Genomic DNA, 17505 nt, shown 5'->3' with positions numbered 1-17505 from the left:
TTTGGTTCAGAGTTGGAAGCCATTATTAAGCAAGCAACAGGTGGGAAGAGTACCTTTCTTCCTACACCAGCAGCGAAACAAGGTTCATCGAGGTTTGCTGCCTTTCATTCCTCTTTTCGGCCTTCCTTTACGGGGAGGTGCATCATCAAAGAGTCAGTCCAGTAGAGGTCGGTTCGCTGCTGGAAAAGGAAAAGCTCCAAAATCCCGCTTCTCCGCCTTTACAAAGAAACAGGTTTCCAGAGGGGAGGAGAAGCTCTCAGCATGACGGGTCGGAGACTCACCAATCTGTGTTCAGCGTGGGGGGGTCGCCTCTTGCAGTATCGGGACACTTGGACCTTGTTAGGTCAAGATCCTTGGGTCCTCAATGTGGTGTCCCAGGGGTACAGAATAAACCTGAAGGGGGTTCCTCCAAAAGGTTTTTACCTACTCCGTTACCCAGAGAAACTCGACTCAGATCAGCCCTTTTGGGGACAGCGAGATCTCTTCTGGAGAAGGGAGTGGTAGTTTCGGTACCGCAAAAGGAAAGAAAGAAAGAAAGAAAGAAGGTGTTTTACTCCATTCTTTTCTTAGTACCAAAGCCGGACAATACTTTCAGACCAATCTTAAATCTGAAGTCTCTGAATCTCCACTTATGGGTGGACCATTTCAGGATGGAGTCCCTGAGGTTGGTTCTGCCGAGCCTGGAACCAGGAGAATTTCTAGGGTCCATGGACTTTCAAGACGTGTATTTACACGTTCCCATTTGCAGAGAACATCAATCCTTACTGCGTTTTGAAATAGGGGGTTTACACCTGCAGTTTCAAGCACTTCCCTTTGGGCTGCCTACAGCCCCAAAGGTGTTCACAAAAATTATGGCAGACATGGCAGCTGCCCTCAGACTACAGGGTATAGTGATCTTTCCATATTTGGATGACCTGCTGTTCAAAACAGAGTTGGCAGAGAAATTGCAAAGAAATCTGTCAGTGGCAATTCAGTTCTTAAGGGACCACGGTTGGATCCTGAATCTTCAGAAGTCTCACTTGTGTCCTACTCAAAAACTGCAGTTTCTGAGAGTTATACTGGATACACATCTACATTGTGTATTCCTTCTGGAAGTGAAGGGCAGGGACATTTGTCAGCTGGTTTGGTCAATTCTGAGGTCACCGGGGCCATCAGTATGGCATTGCCTGAAGTTATTGGGAAAGATGGTGGCAACTTTCGAGACTCTGCAGTACGCCAGGTTCCACTCTTGACCATTTCAGTGGAACATTTCAGTGGAACATTCTGGCATGTTGGTCAGGAGATACCAAGACCATGAAGTCAGAGAGTGATCTTGACTATGGAAACAAGGACAGCGTTGCTTTGGTGGACAGATGTGGACTCACTCCAGTGGGGTCGCTCTCTCCAGTCATGGGACTGGCTGGTGGTCACCACCAGCCAGGGAGGAATCGGTACTTCCGATAAATGTTCTGGAATTGCGGGCTGTGTGGCAGACACTGTCACAAGCGGAAGAGAGGCTGAAAGGTTTTCCTATTCGCATCCAATCGGACAATGCCATGGCTGTGGCATACTTGAACCACCAAGGGGGCAGGCGCAGCAAGATGGCGATGACAGAAGTGTCCAGAATTTTTCAGTGGGCATAGGTCAATGTTCCAGCCATCTCTGCTGTATTCATCCCAGGAGTCCGGAATGTGGAGGTGGATTTCCTGAGCAGAGAGAAACTTCTGGAGGGAGAGTGGGCATTACATCCCCAAGTCTTTCAGGAGATTATGGCTCGTTGGGGCCTCCCAGAAGTCGACTTGATGGCGTCCACGCACAATTGTCAAGTTCCCAGATTCTGTGCGAGGACCAGGGACCCTCTAGCTTGGGCAGTGGATACCATGACGGTAGCTTGGAAGTTCGAGTTGGCTTATGTGTTCCCACCATTTCCAATGATTGCCCGGGTGTAGCAGAGGGTGAGGTCACAGGGGACAGCTGTGATACGGGTTGCACCGGATTGGCCAAGAAGATCTTGGTATTTTAGCATTCGGAGGTTGTCGACACAGTCGTGGCGTCTTATCGTATTATCTGGAAAATTGATGGTATGAACGTCAGAGGGTTCACACTTCTCAATTTTAGTCCTCTAGATAATTGGAATTTTTACAAGATGGTTTTTCCTTGGGACTGTCTTCAGTCCTTGAAGGTACAGATTTCAGCCTTGTCTATTTATTTTCAAAAGAAGGTGGCCTTGATACCGGAGGTACAGACCTTTTTGCAAGGAGTTACTAGATTGAAACCTCCTTATAAACAGCCGATGGCACCATGGGATTTATCCTTGGTGTTGTCAGGGTACTTGTGTACTTTCACGGCTCCCACGATGTGCATCGTATGCGATCTGATGCGATGCAATGTAATTTTTCACTGAAATTATGGACATGAGTTGAAATCATGTAAAATGCACCCCAAATGTCATTTTTCACACTGTACTACCCCCACTATCAACGCCAACCCGAAGCGTGGTGAGTGCAGCGGTACGCGTCTTACGACCTTTTCATACCCCCACTATCCACGTCGGCGTGGAGTTGAGATTAGAAAGTGTGGCGAGCCACCGAGCCCGAAGCGTGGCGAGCGCAGCAAGCCCCGCGAGGGGACACGGATACCTGTGAATCCCGCGAGGGGACACGGATACCTGTGAAGGTATCCGTGTCCCCTCGCGGGGCTCGCTGCGCTGGCCACGCTTCGGGCTCGGTGGCTCGCTGTGCTCGCCACACTTTCTATTCTCAGCTCCACGCCGACGTGGATAGTGGGGGTATGAAAAGGTCGTAGGACGCGTACCGCCACCCCTCGCGGGCTCACTGCGCTCGCCACGCTTCGGGTTGGCGTTGATAGTGGGGGTGGTACAGTGTGAAAAATTACATTTGGGGTGCATTTTACATGATTTCAACTCATGTCCTTAATTTCAGTGAAAAATTACATCGCATCGCATCAGATCGCATGCGATCTCATGCAATCGCATGCGATGGGAGCCGTGAAAGTACACAAGTACCGTTATCAGTTTTACAGAAGCCTCTGTTTGAACCCTTAAGGTCGGCTGACCTAAAATTTTTGACATGGAAATTGACTTTTTTGTTGGCAATCGCCTCGGCTAGGCATGTTTCTGAATTAGGAGCGTTATCTTACAAGTCTCAGTTTTTGTTTTTTCACTATGATAGGGCTGTGCTTAGGACAGTTCCTACATTTTTTCCTAAAGTTGTTTCTTCGTTTCATTTAAACCAAGAAATTGTTCTTCCGGTGTTCAGTCTTCCAGAAGAGACCAGAAAAAGGGACAGACTGAAAAATGTTAATGCTGATTGCGCTTTGCGCATTTATGTGGACAGAGTGAAAGATCTCCGTAGAACGGATTCTTTATTGGTGCTGTATGATGTACACAAACAGGGCTGGCCTGCTTCTAAACAGACTATTGCTAGGTGGTTGAGGTCGGTAATTGCTTTTGCCTATACTAAAGTTGGCAGACCGGTGCCTTCCAGGATCAATGCTCATACCACCAGGTCAGTTGCTGCCTCTTGGGCAGTGCGCCATGGAGCTACGGCTGAACAAGTATGCAGGGCTGCCACTTGGTCATCTGTTCACACTTTCAGCAAATTTTACAGGTTCCATGAGTTCGTGTCGGAGGACGCATCATTCGGGCGAGCAGTGATGAGAACTGCAGACCTGAGCATACCCTCCCAAAGGACCGGCTCTTGAACGTCCCAAGGTCAGCTGCGTCACCAGGATAGATGAATGAGAAAAAGATTTTTTTTTGTAAGAACTTGTTCGAATCCCTTTCTCTGATTCTATCCTGGTGACGCAGCGATCCCTCCCTTACGCTCAGTAAGTAATACCGTTTCATGTATTGTCATATTATAATGGTTATGTTAATTGATTGTGCTATAATATGTTCAGGCGTTGTACTGAGTTATTGTATCCCAGTGTGCTCTGAAAGTTGAACTGAGGAATCATGGGATGCAGTGGGGAGGAGCCTGCCTCTCTTCAAAGTTTAGCATAGGTGCCTGGCTCCTTCAGACCCTACTACATCCCAAGGTCAGCTGCGTCACCAGGATAGAATCAGAGAAAGGGATTCGAATGGTAAGTTCTTACAAAAATCCCTTTATTGTCTACCAATGTTCTAAACAGTTATATTTTTTAAAGTTTTTTTATATGAAATAGTGTGTGAGAACTTAATTCACTCACTCGTAAACAATGACAATGTCTTAGTGGTTTGAGGAAAAAATATAAGATGGCTAAGTGGTTAGATGAAGGCTAAACGCAAAAACTTAATTCTTAACAGAAGGATGTTTTATGTTCGTTTTTCTGTAGTCTGTGTTCCTTTGCAAAATGACTGTGCTCTCTGCCGCCATGGTGAGAGGGAGCATTAATAAAGTGAATAGGGATTCCACAAAGTGGAACTGCTTGTAGTTGGTGTCCGCTATGCTGCAGCAGCGATGTAGTCAGTGCAAGGGCCATTGATGTACTACTGTATGTAGGGGGTTATTCTGGTTGATTCGCAAGGCCGCAAATGCCCAGCCTTGCGAGTCCACCAAACCCCGCCTTGCGAATGGTTGGCTGCCACCACCCATTCGCAAGCGCGATTCCCACACAGGCCCTGTGAATGGATGTTACACAGCAACATCCATTCGCAGGACAGGGGGATCCGCCCACATCTATCGATGGTTGCTGAACATAGAAAGATGTGGAAGGTGCACAAATATGTAAGGTTGCTCTGAGGTCTGCTGGGCGTTCCCAAAACTAAATAAACACAAAAATGAATGAAGCTAGTCCCTACAATGGGCAGACAATAGAGACACATTACTATTGTCTGCTGACAACTTCATTGTCTAGGAGTATACCTGCTTGTTGGGTTTGATGCATGGTATCGAATGGTCGACAGTGTCTAGGTCAACAGTCAATTGGTAAACCACTATTGTTCGACAGGCAATAGGTCGACAGGTCAATGGTCGGTACATCCGCCTTTTTTCAGCAGATTATATTGTGAAAAAGGTATTTAAAGCATTACAGCGTGACGACGTTTCAAGACCACAATCGGTCTTTTCATCAGGTCCAAATAATGGTTACATTGTGAAGCACATCTTTGTTGTACTGCACAATGTGATCATTATTTGGACCTGATGAAAAGACCGATTGTGGTCTTGAAACGTCGTCACGCTGTAATGCTTTAAATACCTTTTTCACAATATAATCTGCTGAAAAAAGGCAGATGAGTATGTGGATGGGGTACACTAATACGGTGTCCATATCGACGTAGGCACCTTTAAAAATATGAATAACTCATGTCAACATTTTCCTGTGACAACCTTTTACATGTTGACATTTTGCTGGTGTCGTCCTTTTGTTCATGACGACCTAGACTGTGTTGACCTTTTTCATGTGTCTTCCAATTGCCTGTCAACCTAGACACAATTGATCTAATAATCTATACCCTGGTGTGTGCATTAAACATTAAAATGTTCATTTTAGTTTTTCAACTGACTTTGCTGTGTGTTCTAGGTGTCTGGGCTCATGGAGACTACTGCAAAATAAACCCTAAAACAGGAGGGATCATAATGCTGGGGCGCAGGTGCGTACTTTTAATTATGATAAATAAAATGTTAGCTAGCCAAGACCCCAATATACAGCTTTCAGAGCTGTAGAATTACTACACACATTTCTTAGTGCTGTTCTGTTTAGGGGTTTTTTTTTGGGGGGGGGGGGGGGCATTTTCTCCACCTGCTATTTGTTAATTGCAAATAACCTACTTTACCAGTGCAATTCATAGAGAACAGTGTGAGGCACATATTAAGTGATTTGGATACATCCATTCACATTGCCTCGGACGTCATCAATTTAAAATGATTGTTTAACACCTTTGGCTAATGTTGATGTTGTTGCAAATATGAAGTTTTGCACTTACATTTGCGTGCAGATTTACGACCTCATTCTAGTTCACATGTGGTTTTAACACAGCTCGGACAGCCGCCCACCCCCCCCTCGCTTGCTGAGTTCCCCGCACGGCTGCGAATTGGATGTTTTGCTAAATATCCATTCGCAGCCTTGGCTGCAGGGGGTGAAATCATTCAATGGTGTGAATGATTTGGAACATACAGGAAAACCTAAGACACTCTCGGGTGTCTTAGCTTTGCGTGTTCCCTGTATGGGAACAGGGCGGGCAGCTGACATCCACTGATGTCAGCTGCCCGCCCCCCAGCAGCCACATGACTGCCTATTTCCCATGGGAATGCCCAGCACTTTCATGGGAACACCCATGGGCGCGCCTCCTCGCTGCCAACCCACGCCTGCACTGGTGGGTGCAAACAAGACAGCAAAATAGTAGTTTCCCATGCCCACTCGCACCCAGCTCATGCACATGTGCAGAAATGAAGGAACCAGAATCAGGCCCTTAGTTCTTGTCAATGAAGGAATGTGCAAGCAAGGCAGAGTACTCTAAGGGCGACTGAGTATACATCAATACACTTGTGCCCTTCCCACTGCAAGAGATTTAAATAAATTTAATCGCCTCTAAAAATGGCATATCGCAAAAATGTGCAGGTCACTTCATATGATCAAGGTATTTCTAGCTAGGGACCTCAACACCCCACACCTCAATTGTGGTTGCTGGACTTTTATATAGGAAACAAAGGAATATAGAAATTACTTGGTGATCTCTTGAATCTGTGCTGTAGATTTGATAAAACACCGCCTCTTAATGTTCCTTGTATCTATCCCAAACTCCACCATTACAGGCCAGGTTTTAAGGATACCAAAGGCTTGTGTCCATATGGTTTAATCAAATTGGCTGAAGTACTCATTAAGTCACCTGTGCTCAAGCAGGGACAACCTAAAAACCTGGATTGTTATGGCTGTATGTAGGAGCCTCTGAACTAGCACAAACACTTTGTATTTTCCAATATAAAATGGCAAGCCTAAAACAGCAGTTAAATTAAATAATTGATTGTAAAACCCTAAAGAACATTAGAGGAGACATCGGAGGATCCAATTATATATTATGTATTTTCGGTCAATAAAAATGACTTGATATCACAATTACTGACCATTGGTCATTATCCCAGTATCCAATTAGAGGTCATTTTATTTTTCTGGACAAAAATGGAGTAAGTCCCCATTCCAATGTGTTATCGTGGGGTTAGGCAGCTGATTACCACCATTAGATTCCGATAAAGTGTGGTTATCAAGGGAAAAGCACAGTAGCGTCGGGGCTAAAAGGAATAGCCCCCGGCGAATTCCTGAAAACTAGTTTCAGGAAAGATTATAGTTGATAGTAGAATTTTACACAGCACCCCATTGACCATTGAGGGGGCGTGTCATTCTCCACCCTAAGGGCGTGTCTAGTTCTATATATGGAGAGATTGTGAAAATACATTGTGAATCGTGGGTGTGATCTGCAATATCTGAGAGGAATCTTTTAAAATGACTTATACACAAATGTAGATGAGCCCCAAATCAGCTAGTAAGAGCTACTGTACCTGCTAAAGAAAAGTCCCAGATTGTGTCAGGGATTGTTCCATATAAATAGCCACAAGAAATGCATGTAGCCTTCATTGTGGGATCATTGTGTTTTATCAACACTACTGGGAAATGGTGCTGATGATCAATATAAATGTATCTATCTCTCATTCCTTTATTGCCCAAAATGTAACTGTGTAATGTGAGTTAGGTGAAATGAGGGAGATTGCTAGACTAATCAGGGAGAGAGGGAGTTTGCTGTTATTTCAGGGAGTCTCCTGCAGAATGCAGGAGGGCAGGCAACTATGGTTATACCCCATATATTTGCTATAAGGTTCTGATGATGGACTTTTTTTTGTCTTAGTATGCACGTAATACATCCTGCCAAAACAACTACTGCTCAACACCATAAAGTTTGGGGATTGTGAATGTACACTTACCTGTACCTCTTACCTAATGAGAAACAACATATGTTTTGTCTTTTTATTTGGTTATGTACCTGTAAACAGTAGTAATTAGTGTGCACTTATTGTATATTTATACATTCTGCATCTGTCAATTGTACGACTCCTTTAATATTACCTTTGCATTATAGTGATGGAACACTGAACCCAAATGGGGTGCGATTTGGAAGCTCAGAAATATACAATATAGGTAAAGATGATTTGATTACAGTACAAAATATGAATATTTCCACAAGCCCTCCAACCAGTGAATAGGCTCATTTCCTACATAATGGTAAAGAGGTGATTGTAAAATAAGAAACTGTCAGAATTTTAAGTGGGAAGAAATGACTAATGTGTAGCCAAGATTTGTAATGCAGAAGTTCACTTCTGGGACTTGCTAATTAAACACATTTTCAACATTCGGCTGCTGACTGGCTATACTAACAAAGCCATTATTACGTCTACTGAATAGATACAGATTAGAATCCCACTGCTCCCCTCCAATTCCCTTTTACGCTTCTCCAACAGACATTAACTGCTGCTTATTACTGGGGCTTAGAGGATAGATCAGGTCACACAGTTATTATTGGAAAAACCTCTTTGAGCTGCAACTGCATTATAAGTAGTTGTAATACCAAGCAGAAGAGCGCACATAGATACTTGGAAGAATGGTGTAGTGCAGAATGAGCTAATTGAGTAGGAATTTTTTTTGCATTAGCCTGACAGAGTTTTATGGGGGCTATATAGCACATTCTGCAGCAGTGGCAGTTTTTACCTATGGGCTGCAGGGCTGCAGCCCTCCAGGTAAATTCCGCCACTGTTCTCTGCCTAAGTGAAGCCAGATGCAGTCTGTGAGGGTGCCGGACGGGATCCCGACAGTCATTTACCCGGCGTTGGGATCCTGACTGTTAAAACACCGACAGCCGGGTTCCCGACGGCCACCGGCTATCCTCCCTTCCATAGAGGGAGAATATAATAGGTGGCGAGTGTAGCGAGCCACCATGCCTGCAGCGTAGCGAGCGCAGCAAGCCCGCAAGGGGCTTTGTTGCGCTCGCCATGCTGTCTGAGTCCGGCCAGTCGGGCTAATGGGATGCGGTTAATTTCCCGGCGGTCGGGATCCCGGCGGTCGGAATCCCGACACTGGAATCCCGACCGCCGAAATCCCGAAACTTTCTCCCTCCGTGGGTGTCCACGACACCCATAGAGGGAGAATAAAATAGCGTGCCGAGCGTAGCGAGGCACCGGGCCCGCTGCGTGGCGAGCGCAGCGAGCCCGCAAGGGGGGGCGATCCATGTCCCCCCCTTGTCGGGATTTCGGCGGTCGGGATTCCGACCGCCGGGATCCCGACCGCCGGGAAATCATATCGGATCCGGGCTAATGACTGCCGGGATCTCCACTGTCGGAACCATATACCACACCTGTCTGTGAGACTGCTCTGGCTTCACTGTGACTGGCAGGTATTCCCTCCCTCAGGGATGCCTCTTTATGGGCTACTTAGTTGCAGCCAATAAAAACCAGGTTCTGCGCATGCGCAGTGAGAGGATGGTACTGCGCATGCGCTGGATTCGAGACCCTGAATATGCCTCTGTGGACTGCAGCAAAAGCAGCCCATAGAAGCTGGGGCCAGCACATGCACAGTACAGAAGAAGCTACCGTGCATGTGCTGGCCCCGCGGCAGGGACTGAGACCGGCAATGAGGAACGGGACCAGTGGCAACAGGGGCAGGGACTAGGACCCTTCTGCTGCACAGATGCGGGCCCCTCTGCCGCACAGCGGTGGCAGAGGGGCCCGCATCGCGGAAGCCACCCCCCTCCGCAGAGGTAAAAGCCGCCACTGTTCTTCAGTATGGGGTTGATTCTGGTTAGTTTGCAAAAGCAAACTCCAAAACCATGGCACTGCATGTTGTGCAGATGTAACGTGCAGAGACAGTTAGATTTGGGTGAGGTGTGTTCAAACTGAAATCTAAATGGCAGTGTAAGAATAAAGCAGCCAGCATTTACTAAATGACTCGACTCACCCAAATCGAACTTTCTGCACATGATAAATCAGCCCCACATGCAGTGCACATGGTTTTGTCCATGAAAGAAGGAGTTTGCTTTTGCAAACCAATTAGAATTACCCTCTATATGTACATCATCTTAACTTTTCTGCAAAGTTAAATGGAACGGTTCATAGTTTCTTCAAAATAATATTAATTTTTTTCTGTCAATGGAGTATAGTGAGATTTTTGGTACTTGTTTCCTAGCACGGCGCCCATCGCATACCATCGCATGCTTTAATTAGTGGTATGCGATGGGACCCGATTTTCGGGTCCTAAGAGCTGCACTGTACAATTTTAATATTGCATTGCATGCCATTACAATGGCATGCGATGCGATTTCTAATTGTACAGGCACCCTGATGGGTGATTACTATGTAAAATGCACCCCCATTGTTAACGCCACCCCCACTATCAACGCCAACCCGAAGCGTGGCGAGAGTAGCGAGCCCGCGAGGGGCGGCGTTGCGCGTCCTCCGACCTTTTCATACCCCCACTATCCACGTCGGCGTGGAGTTGATTTTATATAGTGTGGCGAGCCTGAAGCGTGGCGAGCGGACGCGGAATACATGTGAAGTTATCCGCGCCCCCCGTGGGGCTCGCTACGCTCGCCACGCTTCGCTCGCCACGCCGACGTGGATAGTGGGGGTATGAAAAGGTCGGAGGGCACGTAACGCCGGCCCTCGAGGGCTCGCTGCGCTCGCCACGCTTCGGGTTGGCGTTACTAGTGGCGGTGGCGTTAACAATGGGGGTGCATATAACATACTAATCAACCATCAGGGTGCATGTACAATTAAATCATCGTTTTGATCACATCGCATGCGATGCGATCAAAACAATGTAATAAAATTAAAATCGTGGGCGCCGTGTTAGGAAACAAGTACCAGATTTTTTTCCATGTCTATGTAATTGTGATGCTGATCTTCTAGAAATAATGCGTATGTAATATTACTACAGTATGTAAAAGTTGCCCCAGCAGCAGAAGTGAGATACGACTTGTAAATCTACAGTATAATGGGATAAACTCTCAATTCTTGCAGTTGAATCGTTTGTGGAAGTCTCAGACAGCCTGTGCGTCCCCCAGTACAACAAAGATGGGGAGGAAAGGGTGATTCTCTTTCTTAAAATGAACAACACCTTCACCTTTAGCAGCGATCTGGTGAAAAGGATGAGGGACTCTATCCGCGTGTCACTGTCTGCCAGGCATGTTCCAGCCTTGATCCTTGAAACAAAAGACATTCCGGTATGTGTATGGTACATTCATAGTTACAATATAACAGATTAGAGATTGTGGAATAGTAAGATTGGCACCATTATCAATCACATGGTGTGTTGGTAAATCACAAAACAACTACTTAACCGCCACTTACTGATATGTCTTTTAACATCTACGAAAAAGGAAATATCAGCTCCTTGCAGACATTTCATGTAGGGAGTCCATGGCTTTATCTACAGCTTCTTATCGGTCCACCTGCTCCCTCTCTATCTATTTTTAAGTGGTAACTTTTAAGGAGTGTAGTCAATGAAGGGGGGGATGACGGTGAGCTATATGGCAAGCAGCCCTGCCTCAGCAGGCGTTCACAACAGGTGGCATGCTCGGGGATGTTCAGGGCGGCTTGGGAGGACTCGGGCGCCCTAACTCCCAAGTCCCCCACGCTGTGCCGGACATCCCAGAGCCTGTCGCCTGCTCACTGCCACTAACGGCGGCAGGGGCAGTGGCAGGGGAACTCCAGCATATGATCAACAAAGCGATGAGGTGAGGGGGAGCGACAGGAGGGCAGGGGAGAGGAGAGCGGCCACTGTGGGCGTGCCCGGACAAGTGATGCACCAGTGGTGCACAGCTGCAGGCACCACTGGCGCACACCTTTATATTGGTGGTATAGCCGGAAATTTTCTGGGAGAGCCCGCTGCGGCAGCGCAGCTGAGCCTGGAAAATTTCCAGCTATACCACTCAAGTGGTTAATGCACCATGCTCCACTTTGATGTCAAAAGGGGGAAATGAAACACTAGAATGAGGGTAAACTCCACCTTATATTTATTAGGTAAAAACAGTATATTAAAACATGCCTGAATTGTGCTGATCACCCAATCCACTGGGGTCCATTAAGTCATTAATAGCCCAGTGCTGTTGTTTTACCCCTCTTCTGTTCTAAATAGGCAGTGGTGTTTATAGATGTCCCTGTCAGTATGCACATATGGGAGGGGCATAGACTATAGTATTCAGGTTCAGAAGGTAGAGCTTGCCACTTCTGTTCTTTAGCCTTATTCTATCATGGACATGCACAACTGCACTTTTCTAGGTAATATTATTCTAGTATATAATAAAGTAAACATAACGCATTAACAGTCCAGGATTTGTTTTCCCTGTCACATACATTCCTCCAGCTTTGCATGTGTTAAAATGTTCAAAAGGGAATCAGGAACTACCGAGCAAAATATTATGAAAGTTTGGCAAAGAATTGTGACCTTGAATGATTATAGAACTGCCAAGTTTCATCATGATCTGAGTCTTTTTCCCATAAGTCATAAGCATCTGAAAAACAGGATTTAACATAATGCTGCCTCACTAGATTTAATGTAAGGAACTATGAGTTTGGCAGAGAACAGCGGAGACTGATATGCATTCCTAAGCTTTCTCTAATGTATCTGTGGGATAGAAAATGTCTTTATTTCTGCCCGTTTCATAACTTTCTATTTTACTTTATTCACTTTGGGAGGTCCCAGGTGATTTCAGCTTTTTTTCACGTGCTAAACTCTATTCTACTTATTTCCTTTTCTTTTGCTTAAAATCTAATTATGTATGTATGTATGCGTCTTTGTTATTTTCTTTCTAGATTGTATTTTAAGAGGGCTTTTTCAGTGTAATTTTCAATATTGTTTAAATAGGCAAAGATAACAGCAGATTTCAAATGTCTTCAGGACAGGATAATTGGTAGAAAATGATGGTTAATTTCATATGAATGCACTTTGTTCTGTGAATACGAGGACAAGAAAATAACATGCCACTAGCTGCACATTTCTGAATATCTGTAAGGGTACATATACAGTATGCCGCATCTTCATCATCAACGACTGAGTAGTTCCGAGACAGAGTATAAGATATTCTCTTGCTTATGTATATAGGTAATTTTCACGATCCTACAGTATTTATACACTTGGAAGTTTAATCTTAGTTTTTATATGATAGTGTAATAATTCAATCTGTTCCTGATCAGTCAGATCTGTTTTGTCAGAAACGGCCTCAGATTGTCGAATTCATGAATTCACGAACATTCGCTTGTTCATTTAAAATCATACACCCTACATGAAATTCAGTTCTTTCTAGTTTTGAGTAATTATTTGTGATATGTTGTGCGCAAAAGAAAACCGGTATTAATAATAAAGGTCTGCATTTATCAATTTAATGTGTTGGGTTCTATGCCATGATTCAGTAGTCCTCTCAGAAAGCTTGTTCGGTGATTTTATCTCCTTGAAAAATAATGGCTTGTGAATGGGCATGTAAAACAAAGGATCTTCTCAGGTCATGAATATTATGAGTCATAAGGAAGTATATCAGTCTTCCGTGTATGTGTATTTCATGCAAGAGCTTATGTATGCAATTTTTTTCTCTTTTTACAGTACACTATAAGCGGGAAGAAAGTAGAAGTTGCTGTAAAACAAATCATTGCAGGCAAAGAAGTAACACACCGTGGGGCTTTTTCCAACCCCCAGTCTCTGGATCTGTATCACAATATTCCGGAGCTGCAGAACTTTTGACCACTTTGCATAAGAGACTGTATGTTTATTGTGCACATAGCCAAAAATGTAATTGTCATAGACCACATGTTAATGTCTCACAACGCATGCTTGAACATTGTTATCTATCTGTTCTGCAGACAGCTATCTTGTCATTCATTTGACAAGTTTTTTATTTTATTTTTTTTAATACATTTCAGAACCAAATATCTTAACTCCATGAAAAGCAGGGGTTGAATCCATTGTACCTGCTATGGATATTAGGCCAGTTCTCTTCCTTAAATCCAGGTCTGGGCAGTCTTTGACTGTAAAATATACGGGAGGCAAGCAGTCGGGATGACAGCAGTCAGAGGACCAACATCGGCATCCCGATTACTGAGAATTCCAACATGTGTGGAAAGTATACTTCCCTTGTCCCTGTCCCTTCATACCCGATACCTAATGCCCATCCTTCCCTGAAGCCCACCCTAACCCTCCCCATTCTGCAGCCTATTTCTCACACCACCTAGTGTTTAAACCTAACACCCCCACTAATCTAACCTGCCCGACATATTTACGATTGGGATACCGGCAGTCGGGATTCTGGCTTTGTCATTGAACTAAATAGTGATACATTGCTTACACCTTCTACAGACACTTGCCACTTTATCACACATGGTTAATGGCATGTCAGTCAGTGGCAGATAACAACATCAAAATGACACTGTTTATGTATATAAAATAACATACTGTCTGTTAGCCTTTAGTGTATCTTATAACTCTTTATGCAGGTGCTGTATATTAGGGATGCTCAAAAATATGACCCAGTCAGGTATTATTAACCTCTACCCTGTCGCAAACCCTGCAATAAAGGGGGCTCTCTGTAACTCATATAGGGAGATATTGGTGGTCTAAGAGGAAAAAAGTACATAGGCTATTTTCAATACAAATTAGTTACACTGGTGGATTGTGGCCATTTATCCACTGAAGTAAACAAAATTTGTGACCTAATGTAAGCCACCACACTTCCCCACCCACCATCACCGATGATTGGCGATCCATCAAGAAATTGAGGAAGATAAACATGTTAAAAATGGCCAATTCTCTGATCTCCTAACCAAAAACAGCCATCAGGATCAGGACTTTGCCCCAATACTTCTCTGATTATATACGGTCCCAGTTTGTCTTTTACTGTCTTCTTTGTAACCCCACTGGCTTAATCTATTAACCCTTTTGTTTATCTGTAATTTAAATATTAATTCTGTTAACCCATTGCACATAGATCTTGGAATGTAGCACTTGGAAGCAGTTGATACATCTTACCCTGTGTCTGTTAGTGGTATCATACTGAGGGGCAGATGTATTAAGTACTAGTGCTGCCTTTCACTTTGACCATAAATAATTTGATTTGGTCCTGGATCACCAACCCACCATCTTGAAGGGTGTTTTGTTGCACCCCATGGTACCTAGGCACACATTGCGGGAACCACTTACAGACTATTCTCTTGAAAAGAATCTGATGTCAAGTAGTACGTTTCCTTATTTATTCCACTCAAGATTGCAAACCTCCAGTGGCTGGTACAGGGGTGCCATTAGTCCGACTGCATTCTCGGTCATTGTGAAAGAAAATAGTGTCTGCACTAACTAAAAGGGCCATACGTTATTGTTCTTTTCTAACGGTTATGTATAGTATTTTACTATTAAATTAAGGGGCTTGGGTGGTTGTCTTGTTTTTGTAAGAGATTTTTTTTTTTTTTAAAGAGAATATTGAGATAATATATAAGTATGTTGTATATTGAGCTTAACTTAGAGAATATATAATTGTGCTTCTATAGGCAGGTATATATGGGAGATGCAGTTATGACTCTTTATTATGACAAACAGCTGCTTATTGGTCGGTTTTAGATTATTATTTTTATTTTGTATTTTAAAGTACAGCTTTACGTGTCAGTGTGTGCCAGTGGGAGTGTACACCTTGATGCCTGTATAACATGGGCACATCTGTGAATGGGTACGAAGTTCATTCATACAAAAACTGGAAAACAGAATTTAGGCGTATGTAGTCTAGAATAATCAATATTACGCAGAGTGCTGCTGAAGGTATGACATTGTATTGTTTTACTGCAAAGTTTGGGATGAGGTCAAAACTAAGAGATTTAAGAATGATTCTATGTATTGCTGTTTTTACCAAAAAGTAATGCTTTAATGTTACAAATATTGTATTTCGTTCTCCGTGCAAATGTAAACATATTTTGCAGCCTTGAACAGCATGCGAGAATATAGAATATATATGTATGTTGTGTATTAAAAAAAAAACAGTGCTTCTGTACATTATTGTCTTCACATTGTTTTTTCAAAATGTTGTTTTGCTCATAATACTGTACATACAGTAGATGTAATGTAGACCAGTGTCTTTCAGTCATTTTTGAGTTCCCCCTGGCAGTCCATTATGAGTGTGTATTTATATCTGGAATAGTACATGTTGAAGGAAAATTTAAAATTGGTAACAAAAGTATAGTACATCTGTATTTTTATTAAATGTATATTACAATAACAAAATTCCAGGAAGAGACTATTTTTTATATAGTTAGACCTTAACCCTTTGAGTACCAACATCTCTGTGAGAGATATGAAAATATCAAATATAAATGCCAGCGTCAGTCATATTTGTTATATAAATTCAATTTAGAAATGTGGGTACTCTTTACCTAGCACGGCGGCCATCGCGGGCATTGAATGCACTTAAAAATCGGGAGCGACGCGACCGACGCGATGCCCGCGATTTCCCATAGGGAACAATGTTAAATTTCTCAATTGACCCGATTTTTCTGTTCAATGCCTCAATTGACCCGATTTTTCCATAGGAAACAATGTTAAATGGCCCACAGAGGCCAAATAGGCACCCTAAAGTGTGAAATGGCCCCCACAATTGTTAACGCCACCCCACGATCAACGTGAACCCGAAGCGTGGCGAGCGCAGCAAGCCCGCGAGGGGCGGCGGTACGCGTCCTACGACCTTTTCATACCCCCACTATCCACGTCGGCGTGGAGTTGAGAATAGAATAGTGTGGCGAGCGCAGCAAGCCACCGAGCCCGAAGCGTGGCGAGCCCCGCGAGGGGACGCGGATACCTGTGAAGCCCGCGAAGGGACGCGTTTACCTGTGAAGGTATCCGCATCCCCTCGCGGGGCTCGCTGCGCTCGCCACACTTCGGGCTCGGTGGCTCGCTGCGCTCGCCACACTATTCTATTCTCAACTCCACGCCGACGTGGATAGTGGGGGTATGAAAAGGTTGTAGGACGCGTACCGTTGATCGTGGGGTGGCGTTAACAATTGTGGGGGCCATTTCACACTTTAGGGTGCCTATTTGGCCTCTGTGTGTCATTTAACATTGTTTCCTATGGAAAAATCGGGTCCATTGAGGCATTGAACAGTAAAATCGGGTCAATTGAGAAATTTAACATTGATCCCTATGGGAAATCGCAGGCATCGCGTCGGTCGCGTCGCACCCGATTTTTAGTGCATTCAATGGCCGCGATTTTTTTACCTGCGATGCCCACGATCAAAATCGTGGGCGCCGTGCTAGGTAAAGAGTACCGAAATGTGTAACATTTCCTATATAAGGTATATTTCCTATTACAGGTCATTATGATCAATACAAATTTTGCACACCAGTGTTGACAAATTCACTTGGCACTCAAAAGTTTAAAGGTTGCATTTTTTTCCAACTCTATTAGTTGGTAAAACTTATATTGATCTGGAATATCAAAAGCTGGTGTTTTAAGGGCCCCATACATCAGCAATTAATTGTGACAATTTTCAGATATGGAGATGATTGCCACAATTAATTTTA

General features: G+C 44.2%; 1 protein-coding gene across 1 annotated transcript in view; it reads left to right on the top strand.

Annotated features, from left to right (window-relative positions):
- The window catches only part of AACS (acetoacetyl-CoA synthetase), a 77088-nt gene extending 60658 nt beyond the window's left edge, over positions 1-16430 (top strand). Inside the window, exons 15-18 of the mRNA XM_083150629.1 lie at positions 5503-5572; positions 8051-8109; positions 10980-11182; positions 13558-16430. Coding sequence (XP_083006755.1) covers positions 5503-5572; positions 8051-8109; positions 10980-11182; positions 13558-13695 — 470 coding nt within the window. The 3' untranslated portion in view covers positions 13696-16430. The remainder of the gene's footprint in view (positions 1-5502; positions 5573-8050; positions 8110-10979; positions 11183-13557) is intronic.
- Positions 16431-17505: the final 1075 nt, after the last annotated feature.

The sequence above is a fragment of the Crinia signifera genome, chromosome 1, assembly GCF_055691185.1.
Source record: "Crinia signifera chromosome 1, ASM5569118v1, whole genome shotgun sequence".
Classification (NCBI taxonomy): Eukaryota; Metazoa; Chordata; class Amphibia; order Anura; family Myobatrachidae; genus Crinia; species Crinia signifera.
Note: the sequence above shows the minus strand (reverse complement) of the source record. Positions and strands in the feature narration are given on the sequence as shown.